Here is a 24658-nt window from a genome sequence, read left to right on the forward strand (position 1 = left end):
TTAAAAAACCAAACAAGAAAAAACAAACCTGCTCCTAGCTTTATTATACATATAATGGGAGCTTTTCTACAAGCGACACAAAATGACACAAACGTCATTCTATCTTTCTTCTCTGGCAATGAGTAACAAAGACAAAACGACACTTGTATCAACTTGTGTCGCTTGTAGAAAAGCTCCTATTATATTTACTTTCACTATATCGTATTATTTCTTACCTGATGGATTTGCAGAATCAGCAGAATGCTGACGTTTAGACATAGTTGCAGAGTATTTCTAGGTTAGCTTTTTCTTTCACCTCTAATATTAACAAAATTGTTATTAAAAAAACAAAATAAATCGGAAGTACGAACAGTAAAAGAATTAAAATATAAAGTACTGGACAAGTTATAGTAAAATTGAGTTATTATGATATAATATCACCCGCGAACCGCGAAGATCGTTTATTTATTCTGTTGCCGTCGTCTACATTTTCTTTCAACATAAACATTCACGCATCGTGGTTGAACCGCGCATCGCGCATTGGCAATCGGGAGAAGAGAGGTACCGACAGAGGGTGCTGTGTATGTGTATGTGGCGTCGTTTACTAGCGCAGCAGTCACGGCGCTATGTGTGTCGTCGATCGGTAAAATAATAAAATATTTTATCGAAATCTCGACGAGATTTTTAAATAATCTTGATCTCGGCAAGATCTTGATATGCTGAATCTCGATATCAATCTCGAATGTTACAAGTAATCTCGATCTTGAATCTCGTCCCGATTTTGAGACGAGATCGAGACGAGATCGAGATTTATCTCGTCTCGTGCGCATCTCTAATGTTAAGGCAAATCTCCTTCCCAAAATACGAGGCGTGTAGCGGGGTTTATCAAAACTGAAAAAAAATACAATTATGTTTATAAAAGTTTTTTTTTGCACAAGTATATACGAAAATTAGCGGTACTTACTCATTGTGCTGCTTCTCGCACGTTTCATCCTGAATCGGAACGTAGTAGTTCACACCGTAAGTGTTCATCGTAACTGGAGGCTGTTTGCGACGTACTCGAACCGTATCAAACTCTTGACTGCGCGCGCCAGAATCCTCGTAGACAATTTATACATATGAAAATGCGAATCTTGCAAATTGCGCCGATGTAAGGCTGCTGCTGCGAGCACGCTACTTCAATTGCAGATCCGCACCCACCACCACACCTCTATCTCTATCTCATTCCCATAAGTGTACTTTATACCGATGACCGATCATTGTCAGGCTTGTATCGCGATTTGAGATAATCGTCAATTGTGCCACGACATGCGATAATCAGAGAGTTAATAGACGATAGTCATGTGCATACCAATCAGAGATATAACATCTCTGCAACGTATGATGTTTAGTGCACCACTTGTTAGTGCGAGTGAGCACGTTTCGAAACCCTAGTTCTCGCCCGCGAAGATTATACACAATCGATGAACAATAACGTTTGTCTGTTCCCACGTTGTCCATATTTTTTCACACAGTGTCAACAAGCCGTTTCAAACTCTCGACTGCGCGCTAGAATCCTCGCAGACCATTTATACATACAATAAACTGCAAATCTTGCAAATAGCGCCAATGTACGGCTGCTGCATGGTGACCACCACCACATATATGTTAAATGTGATATCTTTGTCAAGAACATTCGTAATGAGATCACCTCATCGGGCATCAAATATGATTTTTTTTTTTCAAGAGCATACGTGTCTCGCGATGATTTTATCGAACACGTGCAAAACTGCAAATTTTGCAATTTTGCATAAGTCAATGGAGCGTTATTGTTTTCAAGAACATGTCGCGACGTGTCTCGCGATGATTTTATCGAACACGTGCAAAACTGCAAATTTTGCAATTTCGCATAAGTCAATGGGGTGTTATTGTTTTCAAGAACATACATGTCTCGCGATGATTTCATCGGACACGTGCAAAACTGCAAATTTTGCAAATAGCACCGATGTACGGCTGCTGCATTGATACAGATCAAATCACCGAAAGTCAATGGCGCGATATCGTTTTCAAGAACATACGTGCCTCGCGGTGACTTCATTGCACACGTGTAAAACTGCAAATCGTACATTTTTTCGGAAAGCGCAAATGTACGGATGCTGAGATGAAATTAGATATGATAAAAAAGTAAACGATGCATCATTAGTAGAATATAAAATGACGAATCTGGGGGATACGCTCAGTAGTCGAGAATTGAAAGTCGCGAGTACAACAAAGTGTGTCAGAAAGAGGATCGTGTAATAACATGGAGCAAGAGTTGTTGGAGCAATCCGCCCTTTTAAATTCGAGGGAAGACTTTGCCGCGTGGGAGCAACGATGCGATGAGTTTATCGAATTGTTGGAAGAACAAAGCCGAATTAAACGGCCACGATTATCGATCGGTCTCAAACAGTCGTTGTATCGCACGACTCGAAGGTCTGAAAGACTCTGTACGTCAACGTTTCGTGCATGTGGGTGCAGGATACAGTGCGAGTGAGACAGGACTCAGATGGCGCGAGATAGATACGGCCTTTGAAAGTCGTATACTGACCGGTGTGGTAATAAATTCCAAACACATCGACCCTCATCAATTTCTCAAAGATGCGAGAGACATTGTACTTGATCGTGTGCGGAACGTCATGCAACGACATGACAATGTAAAAATAAACACAATGTTTAATGGTGAATTTGTTGCGGGCGACAAACGCGCGAATAAAAGTATCGCTACGAGAAACTATGAACTCTTTCGTGAGTCCGATCTGTGTGAGTGGTACAAGCGACACGTCATCGAGCCTACCCTAGCATCGCTGGAGGAATTCCAGGAACGTGATAGCGGATGGGCGTTGTCGCGTATACTTAATTTGACAGTTAACATAAACAAATATAATCCATTGCACGCGGGGTGTTTTGTGGAAATACCGCGAGAAATTAAAATGAAGAGAGCGATGATAAACGTGCGATCAATGGACAATGCATGTTTCGCATGGTCAGTGGTGGCTGCTCTGCATCCAGCCCAAAGAAATGCAGATCTGGAATCGTCGTATCCACATTACACGTCGGTGCTAAATCTTACAAACATTAAGTTTCCAATGACGTTGGATCAAATTAAACAGTTTAAAGATCACAACGACATCTCCATCAACGTGTACAGCATCGAGAAAAAAAATAAGGAACTTGCTATCTTGCCAATACGGGTTACTGGTCGAAAGATGGACAGGCATGTAAATCTGCTGTACGTGCATGACGACAATGTTGGACATTTTGCGTGGATCAAGAACCTATCCCGCCTCGTGAGCTCGCAATTGAGCACGCACCATGGTCGGAAATACTTTTGCGATCGGTGAGTATACATCCTAATAAAAATAAAAATAATTTTACGTAAAAGATATATATATATATACATATATATAAATTTCATTATTTACAGATGTTTGCACTATTTCTACACGAGCGAGAAATTTGAAGCCCACACCGTCGACTGTCGGGAGATGAACGACTGCGCGATCAAATTACCGAGCGATAACGACAAGTGGTTGGCTTTCAAGAATCACGGCAGGAAGGAACAAGTTCCGTTTATCGTATACGCCGACCTTGAATGTACCCTGGAGAAGATGGAAGCGGATCCGGAAACGTCCAAGTACACATATCAACATCATCGCGTGTTTAGCATAGGGTACTACGTGCGTTGCTCGTATGACGACTCGTTATCAATGTATCGGTTTCGTCGCGATAAGGATTGCGTCGCGTGGTTCGCCGAGGAGCTAAGACGTTTAGCTCACGACGTAAAGACAATCTTGTCCACTAATGTACCTATGGCGGATTTCACGCGCGAGACGAGTGGGAAAAGTTTAATAGCGCAACGCACTGTCACGTGTGTGAAAAACCGTTCGAGCCAGACGACGTGCGAGTACGCGATCATTGTCATCTGACCGGTCAGTACAGAGGTCCCGCGCACTCAAACTGTAATCTGAACTACAAAGATTCACACTGCATTCCCACAGTTTTTCATAATTTATCGGGCTACGACGCGCATTTTATTATAACGAAAATAGCAACAGCGTACGAAGGACATGTAGACTTACTCCCAATCACGAAAGAGAAATACATTTCGTTTACAAAAAACGTTAAAAGTACCGAAGATAAAGATAAGAAAACTTGCGTCAAATTGCGATTTATCGATTCATACAAGTTTCTCACCGCTAGTCTTGACAAATTGGCATCTTATCTCAGCAAGGATAAACTGCGAATATTGCAACGGAAATTTTGTAAAATATCCGCAGAAAATTTTGATTTGCTGACACGAAAAGGCATATTTCCATATGAGTACATTGACTGCGTCGAAAAGTTGGAGGACTCGTGTTTACCACCGCACGACTCGTTTTATAATTCATTGACAGGTGACACCGTATCCGAGAGCGATTACGCGCACGCCGTCAACGTCTGGCAGCGGTTCTCTATTCGAACGCTCGGTGACTACAGCGATTTATATCTCAAAACCGATGTCTTGCTGTTGGCCGATATCTTTGAAAGTTTTCGCGATAGTTGCGTCGCGAGTTATGGACTCGATCCGGCGTATCATTATACTCTACCGGGTTTCACGTGGGACGCTATGTTGAAGCATACGCGTATCAATTTCGAACTGCTCACCGACATTGACATGGTCATGTTTATCGAACGTGGCATACGCGGCGGTTTGAGTCAATGTTCAAACAGATACGCGCTGGCCAACAACAAGTACATGCAGTTGTACGATCCATCGAAACCGTCATCGTACCTAATGTATTTTGACGTAAACAACTTATACGGCTGGGCAATGTGTCAACCATTGCCATACGCAGATTTTCAATGGGTCGACGACGTAACCGATTTTAATGTTATGGATGTTGCGTTGGATTCCACGATAGGCTACATTCTCGAAGTCGACTTGGAGTATCCGCAACATCTTCACGACGCGCACACTGACCTACCGTTTTGTCCGACGCGCGATAAACCACACGGTAAGCGGCAGGACAAGCTCCTCGCAACATTATACGATAAGAAACGTTATGTAATACATTATCGCAACCTGCATCAGTGTACTAGTCACGGTCTCCGTGTAGCAAAGATTCACCGCTTATTGAAATTCGCGCAATCACCATGGCTTCGCGATTATATAGAACTAAATACGAAATTTAGAACATTGGCCAAGAATGATTTCGAGAAAAATCTATACAAATTGATGAACAACGCTGTGTTTGGCAAAACAATGGAGAATGTGCGCAATCACGTTGACGTGCGACTCGTGACTCATTGGGAGGGTAGATACGGCGCGGAGGCATTGATCGCGAAACCAAATTTTCATAGCCGAAGCGTCTTTTCGGAGAATCTAGTAGCAGTAAAAATGCGAAAACTCGAGGTGAAGTTCGACAAACCAATCTACGTGGGTATGTGCATCCTCGATATATCCAAGACATGTTTGTACGAATTTCATCACGAGTACATGTTACCATTGTATCGCGACAAGTGTAAAGTCACGTACACCGATACGGACAGTCTCATTTATCACATCGAGTGCGACGATGTGTATGACACCATGAAGCGCCACATTAATAGATTTGACACTAGCGATTACGCGGTCGATAATGCGTGCGGTATCCCACTCGCCAATAAAAAAGTTCCGGGCTTAATGAAAGATGAAAACAACGGTGCGATAATGACCGAATTCGTCGGGCTTAGAGCAAAGATGTATGCCTTGCGAGTCGACGGTAAGAAAGATACGAAAAAGGCTAAAGGTGTTAAAAGTAACGTCGTAGCCAGGTCGATAACGTTCGACGATTACACGCGGTGTCTAAACGACAAAATTGAAATGACGCGACAGCAAGCCTGCATAAGATCCAAACAGCACGAGGTATACACCGTGTCCGAAACGAAAATAGCTCTAAGTCCGTACGATGATAAGCGATACATTATACCCGGTTCTACCGAGACGCTGCCATGGGGGCATTATAAAATACCATTGTAAAATACAATTGTAAATACATTTAGATATGTATAAAAATAAATGACTCATTTGTATGTATAATATGTTTTTATATTGTAAGAAATTTTTACAATACATTATTCTTGTGTATCCATGAATTGTGTGAATTATCAAATCCTAACCACTTTACATAAACCTCATCCCCCCTTTTGCGCAAAACTTTTTCAACGAGATACACGTCGGGATTAGCAACGCGATGTAACTCGTATTCGTAGAAGCCGCCGGCGACGGGTTTTTCGCAGGAATCTTCCAATAGATACGTCACGGGATTAGTTTTCTGCACTTTGACGATTCTAAACACCTCCGTGGTCCAATTTGGCGTGTATCCTTTCTCGAAGATTGTCTTGAATTTACTCACGCGTACCGAGTCGCCCACTTTGAATCGCGCGGGAGCAGCGATCTTTACGTGGCTGTACACCGTTGTTAGGAGCTTATCGGCGATCGCGGGGGTAACATCGATGGGTCGCATGCCGATAGTTCGATGCTTTCGCGCGTTGTAATCCGATACGAGACCCGGCAGCGAGTCGATCCATTTGTAATTTCCGTTGAGCGTAAACATTTTCCACATGTCGTTCTTGAGCGTGCGATTGAATCGTTCGACGACCGATGCCTTCATTACGGAATAGGTCGAATAGTGATTGATATTATGTTTCTTCAAGAGTTTCTGCACGTTTGCGTTGTAAAATTCTTTCCCCTTGTCAGTCTGCAGATTTTTCGGACATCTTCCGCCGTCTCGAATTATTTTCGCTATCGCCGTAGTAACCTTGGTTCCGCTCTTGGCCTTGAGCGGTACGGCCCATGCGTGCTTGCTCAGCACGTCGATAACGGTGAGTATGTAGTAGTAGCCTCTGTTGAATCGCGTGTATGGACGCATCTCGACCACATCCGCCTGCCACAGGTCATCGTATCCGCGCACTGCGGCCGGTCCTAAGTCGTCTACAGACGATTCCGAGTCTCGACATCGAACTCGCGAAACTCATGTTCGACCGTTAGACGCCGTGCCGTCGTAAGCGGTGAGATCCCGACGACGGGCAGAAGCGCCGTACGGCAAACCGGGCTCGTGCGACGACCGGCCCGCGAGGACCGGCCGCCTAGTAGTGTGTCACATTGTTTTGAGCCTTTCGACTCACGAGACTCCTAGAGATATCATTGCCACCTTTGACTAGAGAGGATACGGCCTTAGAGGCGTTCAGGCATAATCCCACGGATGGTAGCTTCGCACCACCGGCCGCTCGACCGAGTGCGTGAACCAAATGTCCGAACCTGCGGTTCCTCTCGTACTGAGCAGGATTACTATCGCAATGACTGGTCATCAGTAGGGTAAAACAAACCTGTCTCACGACGGTCTAACCCAGCGTGTAATTCTTCCACCAGCCTCCGTTTCTCAGTTGATTGCTTCTTACTAGCCATGACGATGACGCGCAACTGACGCAGAGATCAGATGTACGTTCTTATCTATTCGCGATGATTCGCAATTACATCTTGAATCATCTTTTGAAGCTCGTTTAGGGTAATTTGCACGTTATTCTGGAATGCGGCCATCTTTCTCTCGATTTCATCCTGCCGATCTTTCAAAATTTGCACGCTCTGCTGCACGTAACGTTTATTGGCGGCATCGCCATCATCTACAGGCGGCGCTATCCGTCGAATCTGGCGTGATTTCGCGTCAAAGTCGGTGGCGACCATGCAAAGAGCGTTAACGCGCACGTAATTTCTGATTAATCCGCTCCATTGATAGTACGGTTCCGCACAGCCTCTTCCGAGCGATATACCAAACTTGTTGATCGGCATTTAGATGTTGATTGAATGACTTGCCGACGCGCGGTTTAATTTATAATAAGTCCAGCCTCGCGAAGTTCCTCGATAATCGACAGGAACTCGTTATCGTGACTGGTGTGACCCGCTAGGCGCGAAGCTTCGAGCAATCGGAGACGATCTACAAGCTCGTTGGCATCGTCCCAATGAACATAGTCGATCTTGTTGCCGTTTAATGTCATGGCACGCGGTATACCTTTTCCAGCTTTTTTACCCGAAATCGACGATGCAATTATATGGTCGATCTTGTTGCCGTTTAATGTCATGGCACGCGGTATACCTTTTCCAGCTTTTTTACCCGAAATCAACGATGCGATTATTTGTGTGTACTTGTATCCCCTGTTGCCATTTATTTGAGCGTGAGCATCATAATTGCGTTTATGAGCATTTGTCGTCAACAGAATGCTCTTGTATGTTTGCATATCGTCTTCCGTGTAGATATCGTCATTGGGAAATTTCTTAAAGATCAACTCGTAAAGACCGCGTGTGCCAGCGTATCGTATGCCGTCGATAATTATGTTGTCCGCGTTGTTCACGTCAAAACGTTTATTACCGAGCATCATTCCATCGTTGCTGAAATAAACACCGTACATGGTGTCTATACCGCTTTCTTGATCGCCGCTCAGAACTGCCCCGACGTACTTTTGGCTCAATGGACCCAAGTGATCTCGCAACGTTTCTCGACCCTCAGATGTTTGCAACTGCTGTCGAACGGACGTCACGAGTGAGTCATCCGTGGTTTCGAAAACATCTTCGTTTGCGAGTGATTCGAGCATTGTGAGTTGCACGGAAGGCGCAGAGGTTATCGGTGGTTCATTCAATGGACCTGTCGATCGTTTCGATTTACGCGGTTGTAAAATTTTGGTTATTTCGCTCAAATTAGATGGCACATTTATCGATCGTTTCAACGTAACCGGAGTTGAAGCCATTACAGAGTCGTTAAACGAGGCGTTTGGTCGTTTTCGTTTGAGCTTCGGCTCTTTGTCTTCCCACGCCGTTTCATTCTCAATCTTTGACACATCAGATTCTTTGCCAACGGTGTTTTCGGCAATCTGCCTTAAAGGCTCGATGATGGGCTTAAAGTGTCTCTCCAACGCGATATCTTCCTCCATTTTACCAGTTTTCAAGGCGTGATACTTTTTGCAAATCGAATCGCTCGTTTTCGCAATTTGATTTGCTATCTTCTCGCGCTTTCTAATCTCCTCGCTGCTGTCCATGTTGCGATAACGTTGTTCAATCGACGCGTCGACAACAACTAACCACGTTTCGGTATCGCAAAGTCGTTAAATCCTTTTCTGTATCGACCATTCGAAATCGCGCTGTCCTTGACTATCACCACGAATCCATACTTTTGTTGCCAACATGTGTGACACAATTTACTGAAATCATCGTAAGACATATCTGTGTTTACGTGATCGTTGAATACGTGTTTCAGATTGGTACCATCCTATTTAAACAGAATCAATAAATTCGCGTTGTCGCGTATAAGATGCTTCGGTATCTTTGCATACGTCTGACAAAGATAGAAGGAGTCAACGTCGGCGTGCCGGCCCATTGCAAAATATTCTCTTATCGTATCCTGCTTGTCGCACGCCACGTCATCAAAAATAAAAATAGAATTCGGGAGCGCCTCGCTCGGTGGAATGACGTCGCTGTTATTCGAGAACGTAAAGTAGCCAATCTGTTCTATCGGTGTTAGTATATTCTCCAAATATCGATATTTCGGTTGTTGCAGCGATTTCGAGTACACATACACGTTCTCGAAACGTACACCGTGCGGACTTTCCAGCAAGCTTATCAAGACGTTTGTCTTGCCGCAATTCGACGGACCGCAGATGATAGGAGTCTCGTGAGTCGAAAGGCTCAAAACAATGTGACACACTACTAGGCGGCCGGTCCTCGCGGGCCGGTCGTCGCACGAGCCCGGTTTGCCGTACGGCGCCTCTGCCCGTCGTCGGGATCTCACCGCTTACGACGGCACGGCGTCTAACGGTCGAACATAAGTTTCGCGAGTTCGATGTCGAGACTCGGAATCGTCTGTAGACGACTTACGAATCTGCGTACTTCTTTCGTTAACTGTATCCTATCGTCAAAGTTTGTCACTTTGATCGTCCGCGATTGTCGTACGAACCGCATTTTACCTCCCCTCCACAACGAATGAAAAACAGTATCGAGAAAGCAGGCCTATTTATAGAGGCCCGTAGAGCTGAGATGCTCAGTCTTTAAAATGTTTTTGCTCGTGTCGGATAACAGCGATATTTACGATTTAACCGCCGAGCAGTTAAAGTATATACCAAAGGTCATTCTACTACGACAGTTTTATAATTACATAGATTATTAGTAGGTAAGCTAGGCCGGTTCTACCCCAGGGGATCCGAGGGGGGGTGAGGGGTGGGGGGGGGGGTATACCGCGGGAGAGGAGGGGGGGTGTACCGCCGGGGGGGAACCGCGTTTTCGGGCGCCGCGGGAAGGGGGAGGGGAAGAACCGCGTTTTCGGGCGCTGCGGGGAGGGGGAGGGGGGGAACCGGGTTTCCGGCGCCGCGGGGAGGGGGAGGGGGGGGACCGCGTTTTCGGGCACCGCTGGGGAGGGGGAGGGGGTACCGCGTTTCCGGCGCCGCGGGGGAGGGGTCCGCGGGGTGAGGGGACCCGCGTTCGCGTTTTCGCCGCGCCGCGGGGTGAGGGGCGACCGCGTTCGCGTTTTCGCCGCGCCGCGGGGAGGGGCGACCGCGTTTTCGCCGCGCCGGTACGTGGAATTAAATAAATTTATATTATACATAGAAAATTTGCTTACCACCGCTGGATTTGAATCAGAAACCCCCGGCTCGTGAGTCAGTCACATCCCGCACTGTGTGACACAATATTGATGAATACGTTTTGTATTGTCTATATATGTTACAGTTATTGTTAGCAGTAGAGTCTCTTAGCAGTATAGGCCATAGTCTCTTAATTTTAGACAATAATATATACACTTAAAATAGTTAAAAAAATACTATTTCAAAGCAGTTAAAATTTACACAAAAGCACACATAGGACACAGATTACATGGTGAAATTAAATATAATGGGTCTCCACATGACGAACAGAAGAGACCGTCCATTAGTATATAAGGCCTGGTGTCATGTTTACGATAAACGTACAGCATTGAGAATAATCCACTGATTCTCACAATGTATGACGCACAAAACTTCACCTGTCCTGGAGTGAAATAACAGTATGTGCAGCACATCTTTGTCAGAGGATTTAACGCATTAATTTCAGCTTGATTCAACACTCTGAAAATTTCATCCGGAATATCCTCATCAGCCATTTCACTATCATAACATGAATCGTCTGACAATATAGCATCATCATCAACTTCCATTCCTTCCTCTTCATTCACTTCTATTTCTTCAGGCACTTCCATTTCTTCATCGTTTGCTTCAACTTCCATTCTTTCTTCTCCTTCAAACTGCAATTCTTCGAAATCCATTTTATATACACTCTGTTCCACTCACGCGCTAAAATATAAACTTTGGAAAATATCCGAAGTTTCTTTTCCAATCAAATTCGCTGTTGAGAAACTCCCGGTTCGATCGAAGATCGGCGATTCCCAATTCGCGACGGATCAAATATCGCGCTACGTCGACGTTCCACAAGTTCAATCTGCTACAATTTCTCATGCGCGGTTCGCTGATTTTCACGATCCTGAATTTAGAATTGAGCACCGGTTTGCACAATTTTATGTACTCGTCGCTCATATCGCGTCATGTGCTGTACTCGCGACTTTCGGTCCACGACTACTGAGCATACCCTCAAATTCATCCTTCTATATCCCACTATTGTCACATCGTTTGTTTAACATATCTAATTTCACAATGATCTCAGCATCCGTACGGATGCGCCTTGCGAAAAATCTACGATGTACAGTTTTGCACGTGTGCGATGAAGTCACCGCGAGACACGTATGTTCATGAAAACGATATCGCGCCATTAACTTTCAATGGTTTATCTGTATAACTGCTATTGAACCGCTATCAAACTTCTTTAAAACAGCTATAAAACAACAACTAAAAACAGCTATCAAACAACTAAAAACATCTTTAGAAACAACTAAAAACAACTAAAAACAGCTATCAAACAACTAAAAACATCTTTAGAAACAACTAAAAACAACTAAAAACAACTATCAAACAGCTATCAAACAACTAAAAACAACTAAAACAGCTTTAAAAACAGCTATCAAACAACTAAAAACAACTAAAAACAACTAAAACAGCTTTAAAAAACATCTATCAAACAACTATCAAACAACTAAAAACATCTTTAGAAACAACTAAAAACAACTAAAAACAACTAAAAACAACTATCAAACAGCTATCAAACAACTAAAAACAACTAAAACAGCTTTAAAAACAGCTTTTGAACAGCTAAAACAGCTTTTGAATAGCTTTTAAACAACTAAAACATCTATATTATATTACAAACTATGTGGGAAAAAGAAATAAAACATTTTATATATACATATATAGTTTATTTTAAAAAAATCATAATTTTTTCTGGTGTTGCGACCACCAGTTACATATTTTTAATACATTTTGTAATGCGCAATTCTTAACATGTTTTTCACATCTTATAGTATTAGTAACATCTAGATTATTTAAAGATTCGATATCTTCGTAATCGGCATCCAAAGTCTCAATGTTTAGATTTTTTCTAGCTTTATTCTCAAGTAGATCCACCAGCCATTCTCGTTTCTGGCATCCCTTGACGTACACAAGAGTCGACGTCTCGTCGCCCTCTCCAAGCACGGCCGATGTAATTAAATGTTTCGCCATGCTGTATGGCACGTTTCCATCCTCCCATCGTAGTCCATGGTGATTTGCAATCAACCAAGAAGCGCATGATTTGTCGGATTTCGTGAGGAGACTCCATGGCATGGGACATGTAAAAATGTAATGCGCCAAAGCGGTCCCGTTTCTCAGAACCGCCACCACCTTTACGACAAATTTCATCCCGACGGTGAAGCCTTGCAGATCGACAAACGTTGGTACGATCATGACGAAACGACGGAGCAATCTGTATCTTATCGCGGTACATCAGTGTATCTTATATCGCAATACCCGCTGATATTGCAATTTACATGATTTTGCGCACTACGTTCGACAATGGACAGTATTCGATTACGCGATCATGCAAGATGAGACAATAGGCGGTAGTATTTGCCGGTACATTCTCTTTGCAGTCAAATTCTATTCGCACATCCACGGTGGCGCTCTTGACAGATTCGTTTTGTCGCGAGCAATCGATGACAACAAAAGGTCCTTCCATCAGGAATGTATACAAGCTGCAAAGCGTATCACTGGAATCGTATCCGTAATAAGCTTTACGAAAACGCGCATACATATCGAAAAGGACGGCGTATCGATTTTTGCCAAAATCCAGATTCAAGTCGTCGTACGGATAAAATTCAGAGTTTAGATAAAGTTTCACGTTGGTCAAGTTACAGTCATCGAATACGCTAACATTTTGAGACATGATATTCTTGCGCCCGGTCTGCAGCGCAAAGATAACGTATCGCGGCTTCTCCAGCTGAGTCGCCGTTTTGACGGCTCACGAATGCTTGGTCGTGTTCTGCAACATGGGGTACTCGTACAGATCCCACGAACGGAAACTAACACTAAGATATCGCCCGCTTTCCAAGGCCCGTAGCATGGATAGCTTATTGATCTCGTTTAATGTGACGTGAGGCATTCGCCACTGTACTTTAAACAATTCAATTTCCGGCTCCGTCGCCGGATTTCCTACAATGCAATTGTTGTCGCTGCGCGCTCGTATCAAAATTAATTCGTGACGAGCGTTAACAATCACGCGTTTGTAATCCTCGCAAAAGCCCAGCAACCTCTTGAGCGATACGCAAAAGTTGAAGTATCCTTCCGGTATGCTCGATGAAACGTCCCATCCAGCATTCCGCATGAGTTGAGAATCATTATACGATAGCGATACATAGTTCTTGATGGTACTGGTTATTCCAACGTTTCTGTTGCGATCAATCTCCACACCGTTGAGCTCGTATCGAATCTCATCGAACATGAACGCTGCACAATTATTCGCAAGCGTTGCCTGAGACTCGTCATTCCTTTTCTTTATCGTCAATCTTCCTTCAACGTAGAGAAAGCTCTCGCACGGCAACGTGTATAAATCCTGTTGTTGTATGGGTATTCTTATCTCATCGTTATGTCCAAACGTTGTGTTGGCGTACGGATTGTACGTGTGTGTCTCAATCTTGACGACGCTGTCGTCAAAGATCGGTTCACCTCCAATGTTTAAGATATTAGCCATTTCGTACAACGAAACCCAATGATTTCAAAAATTCAACGTTCAACGCCGTGAGTTTCTTCTTTGGCGATCGGATTGTCTCTCTAATTTTGTTTCTCGTCTGTTGCACCTGCTCAGCTTCGTTCAGTACGAGCATCTCACGTTATCGCTGTCGTCTTCGTACATGCAGTCTAACGGTGATCTCCTCTCCACGAAAATCAATCAATCGGCCGTCCTGATCCACGACGCGAAGCGTCAAGTCCGAAATGCTCCGTACGATGATCGGAAGGTAAATGATCTGTGCCGGCGTTTCCGATATCTTATATCCTGGAGACACACTCGGTGAAAACTCGTTTATCGTGTGCACGTACTTGTCGTTGCTGTACGCACCCGCGGTCACGTTACACTCTATGCGAATGATGTTTACGTTGATGATATTTATCGGAACATCCGATTCGTGCCATTGTCGCGACTCCAGCACGCGATTCGCTGAAAATCCCAGCAGCGATCCAATGTTGTTCGGTTTGGCGAAATTTATCCGATAAGCGCACTTGATCTCGCTCTTCATCGTATTGTTATTAGCCCGAATAATAATCAATGGGTGCGATTCATCTTCGTTTATCGAGACATTATTGGATTGATCCCATAAAAGAGCGCGTTTCAGATACATGTCTATATCACGCAGTTCGTACGATCCTTCGGGTATGGTAATCTCCTTGTCGTCGTCATAGTAGAATTTATTGTTCGACGAATTTACATTCGGTATCGTGTGATAGGTTTCAAAATCTGTCAGACCGAGCTCGTAATCGCCATCGCTCAAATCCACGGCGGGAAAGTAGCTTACCGCGAGGATGCTGCTCTTGCCGGTGAGCGTAAATGTCAGTGACATGTTTGAATGAATACTGAGATTAAACAGCGTAACGCCGGTCTTTAAATTGATTGTCAGCCGACTGTAGAAAACGCAGACACAGTTGTCCACAATTGCTCTGATCGTATCGCTGATATGGCGTGCGATTGTACTCTATTACATTGTTCTTTAGATACTGCGCCAATTCTCTCAGTGGTCGAAGATTGCCAAAACTGTCGAAATATATGGCACGATCTTCTCTCTTCGCGTACGCCACCCAGTGAGTACCCGGTCCCTCAGTATTATCCAAATTCACGATACCGCTCTCGTTTCGACGTACACCGCCGATCGGTAACGAGTCGCGCATGAAAATACCTCGAAAATATGGAATGCGCATACGTTTTGCCAATTGTTGCAGTTGTACGTTGGTAGTTACGCCCTGGGGAATTTTTAGCGTCTCTTCGACGTTTTTTTTTTTTTTCTTGAGACTCCCCGTCCGCGTTTGTATGGAGCGAGATAAAGTCCGTGACCTTCCATGGCGCGATTGTGACGTTGCATCTCTTCCAGCTGACGCCGCGCGGCTTTGTTATCGTTCACGGCCTTTGCGACTCCCGCCGCTCCGCCGACCAACGAACCGAGAACCCCTAATAACGGCAGGATCGGTAGGATACCGCCGCGTTTCGCTATCGGAAGTATTCGCTTGTTCTTCTTTTTCTTCGTTTTCAAACCCATACCGAGTTTCGTTTTAGCCTTCATGGCCGCCCAGACGGTTGTAGCTGCAGCTCTCTCTCCGAGAGTCGAATCGTTCGCGGTGACACGTTTTCGCGCTTTCGCGGCAAGTATATTGTCTGCCACGTGTCGTTCTGCGAGATCGCTGCTACGCGAGTAGGCTATGTCGTGCTCGCGACACGCTGCGTCCAATGGATTAATACCCCGATCACCTCTTGCCAATCGTGTTTCTAAATGAGTTCCCGGACCGCAAAATTGATAGCCGGGAATGTGTAATTCGATCGGAAGCGCGTTTATCGCGCGATTCAACAGACCTCGACCTATCTTCGGCGACATTCGCCGCAGTTTTTTATCAACGGCGGCGGACCGTCGATGTGCGTTTGCTGACACGGCAAATTATAATGTATTAAACAGCGACGGTATTGCTGAACCTCCGAATCTGCCTTGATATGTTCGGGAAGCTTATCCCACAAATAATCTATATGATTATAAAACTGCCGTAGTAGAATGACCTTTGGTATATACTTTAACTGCTCGGCGGTTAAATTGTAAATATCGCTGTTATCCGACACGAGCAAAAACATTTTAAAGACTGAGCATCTCAGCTCTACGCGCCTCTATAAATAGGCCAGCTTTCTCGATACTGTTTTTCATTCGTTGTGGAGGGGAGGTAAAATGCGGTTCGTACGACAATCGCGGACGATCAAAGTGACAAACTTTGACGATAGGATACAGTTAACGAAAGAGGTACGCAAACATGGAGACATGCTACCGATTTCTATACGTGGTATCATCTGCGGTCCGTCGAATTGCGGCAAGACAAACGTCTTGATAAGCTTGCTGGAAAGTCCGCACGGTGTACGTTTCGAGAACGTGTATGTGTACTCGAAATCGTTGCAACAGTCGAAATACCGATATTTGGAGAATATACTAACACCGATAGAAGAAATTGGCTACTTTACGTTCTCGAATAACAGTGACGTCATTCCACCGAGCGATGCGCTCCCGAATTCTATTTTTATCTTTGATGACGTGGCATGCGACAAGCAGGATACGATAAGAGAATACTTTGCAATGGGCCGGCACGCGAACGTTGACTCCTTCTATCTTTGTCAGACGTATGCAAAGATACCGAAGCATCTTATACGCGACAACGCGAATTTATTGATTCTGTTTAAACAGGATGGTACCAATCTGAAACACATATTCAACGATCACGTAAACACAGATATGTCATACAATGATTTCAGTAAATTGTGTCATACATGTTGGCAACAAAAGTATGGATTCGTGGTGATAGACAAGGACAGCGCGATTTCGAATGGTCGATACAGAAAAGGATTTAACGACTTTGCGATACCGAAACGTGGTTAGTTGTTGTCGACGCGCCGATTGAACAACGTTATCGCGACATGGACAGCGGCGAGGAGATTAGAGAGCGCGAGAGGATAGCAAATCAAATTGCGAAAACGAGCGATTCGATTCGCAAAAAGTATCACGCCTTGAAAACTGGTAAAATGGAGGAAGATATCGCGTTGGAGAGACACTTTAAGCCCATCATCGAGCCTCTAAGGCAGATTGCCGAAAACACCGTTGGCAAAGAATCTGACGTGTCAAAGATTGAGAATGAAACGGCGTGGGAAGACGAAGAGCCAAAGTTCAAACGAAAACGACCAAACGCCTCGTTTAACGACTCTGTAATGGCTTCAACTCCGGTTACGTTGAAACGATCGATAAATGTGCCATCTAATTTGAGCGAAATAACCAAAATTTTACAACCGCATAAATCGAAACGATCGACAGGTCCATTGAATGAACCACCGATAACCTCTGCGCCTTCCGTGCAACCCACAATGCTCGAATCACTCGCAAACGAAGATGTTTTCGAAACCACGGATGACTCACTCGTGACGTCCGTTCGACAGCAGTTGCAAACATCTGAGGGTCGAGAAACGTTGCGAGATCACTTTGGTCTATTGGGTCAAAAGTACGTCGGGGCAGTTCTGAGCGGCGATCAAGAAAGCGGTATAGACACCGTATACGGCGTTTATTTCAGCAACGATGGAATGATGCTCGGTAATAAACGTTTTGACGTGAACAACGCGGACAACATAATTATCGACGGCATACGATACGCTGGCACACGCGGTCTTTACGAATTGATCTTTAAGAAATTTCCCAATGACGATATCTACACGGAGGACGATATGCAAACATACAAGAGCATTCTGTTGACGACGAGTGCTCATAAACGCAATTATGATGCTCACGCTCGAATAAATGGCAACAGGGGATACAAGTACACAGAAATAATCGCACCGTTGATTTCGGGTAAAAAAGCTGGAAAAGGTATACCGCGTGCCATGACATTAAACGGCAACAAGATCGACCATATAATTGCATCGTCGATTTCGGGTAAAAAAGCTGGAAAAGGTATACCGCGTGCCATGACATTAAACGACAACAAGATCGACTATGTTCATTGACCCGATCCCAACGAGCTTGTAGATCGTCTCCGATTGCTCGAAGCTTCGCGCCTAGCGGGTCACACCGGTCACGATAACGAGATCCTGTCGATTATCGAGGAACTTCGCGAGGCTGGACTTATTATAAATTAAACCGCGCGTCGGCGAGTCGTTCAATTAACATCGAAATGCCGATCAACAAGTTTGGTATATCGCTCGGAAGAGGCGGTGCGGAACCGTACTATCAATGGAGCGGATTAATCAGAAATTACGTGCGCGATAACGCTCTTTGCATGGTCGCCACTGACTTTGACGCGAAATCGCGCAAGATTCGACGGATAGCGCCGCCTGTAGATGATGGCGATGCAGCCAATAAACGTTACGTGCAGCAGAGCGTGCAAATTTTGAAAGATCAGCAGGATGAAATCGAGAGAAAGATGGCCGCATTCCAGAATAACGTGCAAATTACCCTAAACGAACTTCAAAAGATGATTCAAGATGTAATTGCGAATCATCGCGAATAGATAAGAACGTACATCTGGTCGCTGCGTCAGTTGCGCGTCAGCGTCATGGCTAGTAAGAAGCAATCAACTGAGAAACGGAGGCTGGTGGAAGAACTACACGCTCCTGCGAGAAGAAATTTTTCGCGAAGACGCGTCATAGTGCGCGGATACGATGACCTGTGGCAGGCGGATGTGGTCGAGATGCGTCCATACACGCGATTCAACAGAGGCTACTACTACATACTCACCGTTATCGACGTGCTGAGCAAGCACGCATGGGCCGTACCGCTCAAGGCCAAGAGCGGAACCGAGGTTACTACGGCGATAGCGAAAATAATTCGAGACGGCGGAAGATGTCCGAAAAATCTGCAGACTGACAAGGGCAAAGAATTTTACAACGCAAACGTGCAGAAATTCTTGAAGAAACATAATATCAATCACTATTCGACCTATTCCGTAATGAAGGCATCGGTCGTCGAACGATTCAATCGCACGCTCAAGAACGATATGTGGAAAATGTTTACGCTCAACGGAAATTACAAATGGATCGGCTCGCTGCCGGGTCTCGTATCGGATTACAACGCGCGAAAGCATCGAACTATCGGCATGCGACCCATCGATGTTACCCCCGCGATCGCCGACAAGCTCCTAACAACGGTGTACAGCCACGTAAAGATCGCTGCTCCCGCGCGATTCAAAGTGGGCGACTCGGTACGCGTGAGTAAATTCAAGACAATCTTCGAGAAAGGATACACGCCAAATTGGACCACGGAGGTGTTTAGAATCATCAAAGTGCAGAAAACTAATCCCGTGACGTACCTGTTGGAAGATTCCTGCGGAAAACCCGTCGCCGGCGGCTTCTACGAATACGAGTTACATCGCGTTGCCAATCCCGACGTGTATCTCGTTGAAAAAGTTTTGCGCAACAGGGGGGATGAGGTTTATGTAAAGTGGTTAGGATTTGATAATTCACACAATTCATGGATACACAAGAATAATGTATTGTAAAAATTTATTACAATATAAAAACATATTATACATACAAATGAGTCATTTATTTTCATACATATCTAAATGTATTTACAATTGTATTTTACAATGATATTTTATAATGCCCCCATGGCAGCGTCTCGGTAGAACCGGGTATAATGTATCGTTTATCATCGTACGGACTTAGAGCTATTTTCGTTTCGGACACGGTGTATACCTCGTGCTGTTTGGATCTTATGCAGGTCTGCTGTCGCGTCATTTCAATTTCATCGCGCAGACACCGCGTGTAATCGTCGAACGTTATCGACCTGGCTACGACGTTACTCTTAACACCTTTAGCTTTTTTCGTATCTTTCTTACCGTCTACTCGCAAGGCATACATCTTTGCTCTAAACCCGACGAATTCGGTCATTATCGCACCGTTATTTTCGTCTTTCATTAAGCCCGGAACTTTTTTATTGGCGAGTGGGATACCGTACGCATTATCGACCGCGTAATCGCTAGTATCAAATCTAATAATGTGGCGCTTCATGGTGTCATACACATCTTCGCACTCGATGTGATAAATGAGACTGTCAGTATCGGTGTACGTGACTTTACACTTGTCGCGATACAACGGTAACATGTACTCGTGATGAAATTCGTACAAACATGTCTTGGATATATCGAGGATGCACATACCCACGTAGATTGGTTTGTCGAACTTCACCTCGAGTTTTCGCATTTCTATTGCTACTAAATTCTCCGAAAAGACGCTTCGGCTATGAAAATTTGGTTTCGCGATCAATGCCTCCGCGCCGTATCTACCCTCCCAATGAGTCACGAGTCGCACGTCAACGTGATTGCGCACATTCTCCATGGTTTTGCCAAACACAGCATTATTCATCAATTTGTATAAATTTTTCTCGAAATCATTCTTGGCCAATGTTCTAAATTTCGTATTACCTGCGATAATGTATGACATAACGTTTCTTATCGTATAATGTTGCGAGGAGCTTGTCCTGTCGCTTACCGGGTGGTTTATCGCGCGTCGGACAGAATGGTAGGTCAGTGTGCGCGTCGTGAAGATGTTGCGGATACTCCAAGTCGACTTCGAGAATGTAGCCTATCGTGGAATCCACCGCAACATCCATAACATTAAAATCGGTTACGTCGTCGACCCATTGAAAATCTGCGTAAGGCAATGGTTGACACATTGCCCAGCCGTATAAGTTGTTTACGTCAAAATACATCAGATATGACGACGGTTTCGATGGATCGTACGACTGCATGTACTTGTTGTTGGCCAGCGCGTATCTGTTTGAACATTGACTCAAACCGCCGCGTATGCCGCGTTCGATAAACATGACCATGTCAATGTCAGTGAGCAATTTGAAATTGATACGTGTATGCTTCAACATAGCATCCCACGTAAAACCTGGTAGAGTATAATAATACGCCGGATCGAGTCCATAACTCGCGACGCGGCTATCGCGAAAATTTTCAAAGATATCGGCCAACAGCAAGACATCGGTTTTGAGATATAAATCGCTGTAGTCACCGAGCGTTCCAATGGAGAACCGCTGCCAGACGTTGACGGCGTGCGCGTAATCGCTCTCGGATACGGTGTCACCTGTCAATGAACTATAAAACGAGTCGCGCGGCGGTAAACACGAGTCCTCAAACTTTTCGACGCAGTCAATGTACTCATACGGAAATACGCCTTTTCGTGTCAGCATATCAAAATTTTCTGCGGATATTTTACAAAATTCGCGTTGCAATATTCGCAGTTTATCCTTGCTTAGATAAGATGCCAATTTGTCGAGACTAGCGGTGAGAAACTTGTACGAATCGATAAATCGCAATTTGACGCAAGTTTTCTTATCTTTATCTTCGGTGCTTTTAACGTTTTTTGTAAATGAAATGTATTTCTCTTTTGTGATTGGGAGCAAGTCTACATGTCCTTCGTACGCTGTTGTTATTTCAGTTATAATAAAATGCGCGTCGTAGCCAGATAAATTATGAAAAACTATGGGAATGCAATGCGAATCTTTGTAGTTCAGATTACAGTTTGAGTGCGCGGGACCTCTGTACTGACCGGTCAGATGACAATGATCGCGTACTCGCACGTCGTCTGGCTCGAACGGTTTTTCGCACACGTGACAGTGCGTTGCGCTGTTGAACTTTTCCCACTCGTCTCGCGTGAAATTCGCCATGGGTACATTAGTGGACAAGATTGTCTTTACGTCGTGAGCTAAACGTCTTAGCTCCTCGGCGAACCACGCGACGCAATCCTTATCGCGACGAAACCGATACATTGATAACGAATTGTCGTACGAGCAACGCACGTAGTACCCTATGCTAAACACGCGATGATGTTGATATGTGTACCTGGACGTTTCCGGATCCGCTTCCATCTTCTCCAGGGTACATTCCAGGTCGGCGTATACGATAAATGGAACTCGTTCCTTCCTGTTGTGATTTTTAAAGGCCAACCACTTGTCGTTATCGCTCGGTAACTTGATCGCGCAGTCGTTCATCTCCTGACAGTCGACGGTGTGGGCTTCCAATTTCTCGCTGGAGCCGAAGTAGTGCAAACATCTGTAAATAAAGAATTTTTTAAATATATTTTTTACGTAAAAATTATTTTTATTATTTATTAGAATGTATACTCACCGATCGCAAAAGTATTTCCTGTGCTCTTTTTTACTCAATTGCGAGCTCACGAGGCGGGACAGGTTCTTGATCCATGCAAAATGTCCCACGTTGTCGTCATGCACGTACAGCAGATTTACATGCCTGCCCATCTTTCGACCAGTAACCCGTATTGGCAATATAGCAAGTTCCTTGTTTTTTTTCTCGATGCTGTAGACGTTGATGGAGATGTCGTTGTGATCTTCAAACCGTTTAATTTGATCCAACGTCATTGGAAACTTAATGTTTGTAAGATTTAGCACCGACGTGTCATTACACGTGTCATTACACGTGTCATTACACGTGGATACGACGATTCCCGTTCTGCATGTCTCTCGGCTGGATGCAGAGCAGCCACCACTGACCATGCGAAACATGCATTGTCCATTGATCGCACGTTTATTACCGCTCTCTTCACTTTAATTTCTCGCGGTATTTCCACAAAACACCCCGCGTGCAATGGATTGTACTTGTTCACATTTACCGTTAAATTGAGTATACGCGACAACGCCCATCCGCTATCACGTTCCTGGAATTCCTCCAGCGATGCTAGGGTAGGCTCGATGACGTGTCGCTTGTACCACTCACACAGATCGGACTCACGGAAGAGTTCATAGTTTCTCGTTGCGATACTTTTATTTGCGCGTTTGTCACCCGCAACAAATTCACCATTAAACATTGTGTTTATTTTTACATTGTCATGTCGTTGCATGACGTTCCGCACATGAATGAGTACAATGTCTCTCGCATCTTTGAGAAATTGATGAGGGCCGATGTGTTTGGAATTTATTACCACACCGGTCAGTATACGACTTTCAAAGGCCGTATCTATCTCGCGCCATCTGAGTCCTGTCTCACTCGCACTGTATCCTGCACCCACATGCACGAAACGTTGACGTACCGAGTCTTTCAGACCTTCGAGTCGTGCGATACAGGCGACCAACGACTGTTTGAGACCGATCGATAATCGTGGCCGTTTAATTCGGCTTTGTTCTTCCAACGATTCGATAAACTCGTCGCATCGTTGCTCCCACGCGGCAAAGTCTTCCCTCGAATTTAAAAGGGTGGATTGGTCCAACAACTCTTGCTCCATGTTCCTCTTTCTACCACAATTTGTTGTACTCGCGACTTCCAGTCCTCAACTGCTGAGCGTATCCCCCAGATTCGTCCTTCTATATTCTACTAATGATGCATCGTTTGTTTTTATCATATCTAATTTCATCTCTGTATCCGTACATTTGCGCCTTCCGAAAAAATGCAAAATTTGCAGTTTTGCACGTGTGCGATGAAATCATTGCGAGACACGTATGTTCTTGAAAACGATATCGCGCCATTGACTTTCGGTGATTTGATCTGTATCAATGCAGCAGCCGTACATCGGCGCTATTTGCAAAATTTGCAGTTTTGCACGTGTTCGATGAAATCATCGCGAGACATGTATGTTCTTGAAAACAATAACGCCCCATTGACTTATGTAAAATTGCAGAATTTGCAGTTTTGCACGTGTTCGATAAAATCATCGTCAGACACGTCGTGACATGTTCTTGAAAACAATATCGCGCAATTGACTTATGCGAAATTGCAAAATTTGCAGTTTTGCACGTGTTCGATGAAATCATTGCGAGACACGTATGCTCTTGAAAATAAATCATATTTGATGCCCGATGAGGTGATCTCATCACGAAAGTTCTTGACAAAGATATCTCATTTAACATATATGTGGTGGTGGTCACCATGCAGCAGCAGCCGTACATTGGCGCTATTTGCAAGATTCGCATTTTTGTACGTATAAATAGTCTACGAGGATTCTAGAGCGCAGTCAAGAGTTTGATACAATTCGAGTACGTCGCAAACAGCCTCCAGTTACGATGAACACTTACGGTGCGAACTACTACGTTCCAATTCAGGATGAAACGTGCGAGAAACAGCACAATGAGTAAGTACCGCTAATTTTCGTATATGCTTGTGCAAAAAAAAAATCTTTTATAAACATAATTGTATTTTTTCAGTTTTGATAAACCCCGCTACACGCCTCGTATTTTGGGAAGAAGATTTGCCTTGACATCGACAGCATATAAATTTTTGGATGTTGGAATCAACGCGGGACCTATGTCCTCTGTGGATATACTTATTGGCGATAATCGAGGCAATCGAATAATTTTGCCTCATGCAACGTGGGTGACATTCATCGAAAAACGTGCAGATATTCAGCGACTCGTGCAGTCACCGGCGCCTTCATCGCTAGCGTTTCGAGATCTGGAGCTCGTTAAAATACGTGACGCAGATATTGTAAAGTTGACATCGTGCGACACCAGCTTGTACATGAAAC

General features: G+C 44.5%; 1 protein-coding gene across 1 annotated transcript; it reads right to left on the reverse strand.

Moving 5' to 3' along the window:
• Positions 1–22118: 22118 nt before the first annotated feature.
• On the reverse strand, positions 22119–23834 carry LOC139780873 (uncharacterized). The gene is made up of 2 exons (XM_071719582.1): positions 22633–23834; positions 22119–22600 (listed from the first exon to the last, which is right to left on the reverse strand). The coding sequence occupies exons 1-2, from the start codon at positions 23420–23422 to the stop codon at positions 22308–22310; spliced, it is 1083 nt and encodes a 360-aa protein (XP_071575683.1). The 5' UTR covers positions 23423–23834; the 3' UTR covers positions 22119–22307.
• Positions 23835–24658: the final 824 nt, after the last annotated feature.

The sequence above is a fragment of the Temnothorax nylanderi genome, unplaced genomic scaffold (genome assembly GCF_030848795.1).
Source record: "Temnothorax nylanderi isolate EJ_2023f unplaced genomic scaffold, tnyl_v1.0 TNYL_tig0302_pilon, whole genome shotgun sequence".
NCBI classification, from domain to species: Eukaryota; Metazoa; Arthropoda; class Insecta; order Hymenoptera; family Formicidae; genus Temnothorax; species Temnothorax nylanderi.

What these genes read in the sequence shown, in the direction of transcription:
- LOC139780873 (XM_071719582.1), bottom strand. Translation starts at nt 23,422, where the DNA reads ATGGAGCAAGAGTTGTTGGACCAATCCACCCTTTTAAATTCGAGGGAA. An exon ending in ACGGGAATCGTCGTATCCAC is followed by an intron (nt 22,601 to 22,632) that starts GTGTAATGACAC and finishes ACACGTGTAATG; the next exon opens with ACACGTCGGTGCTAAATCTT.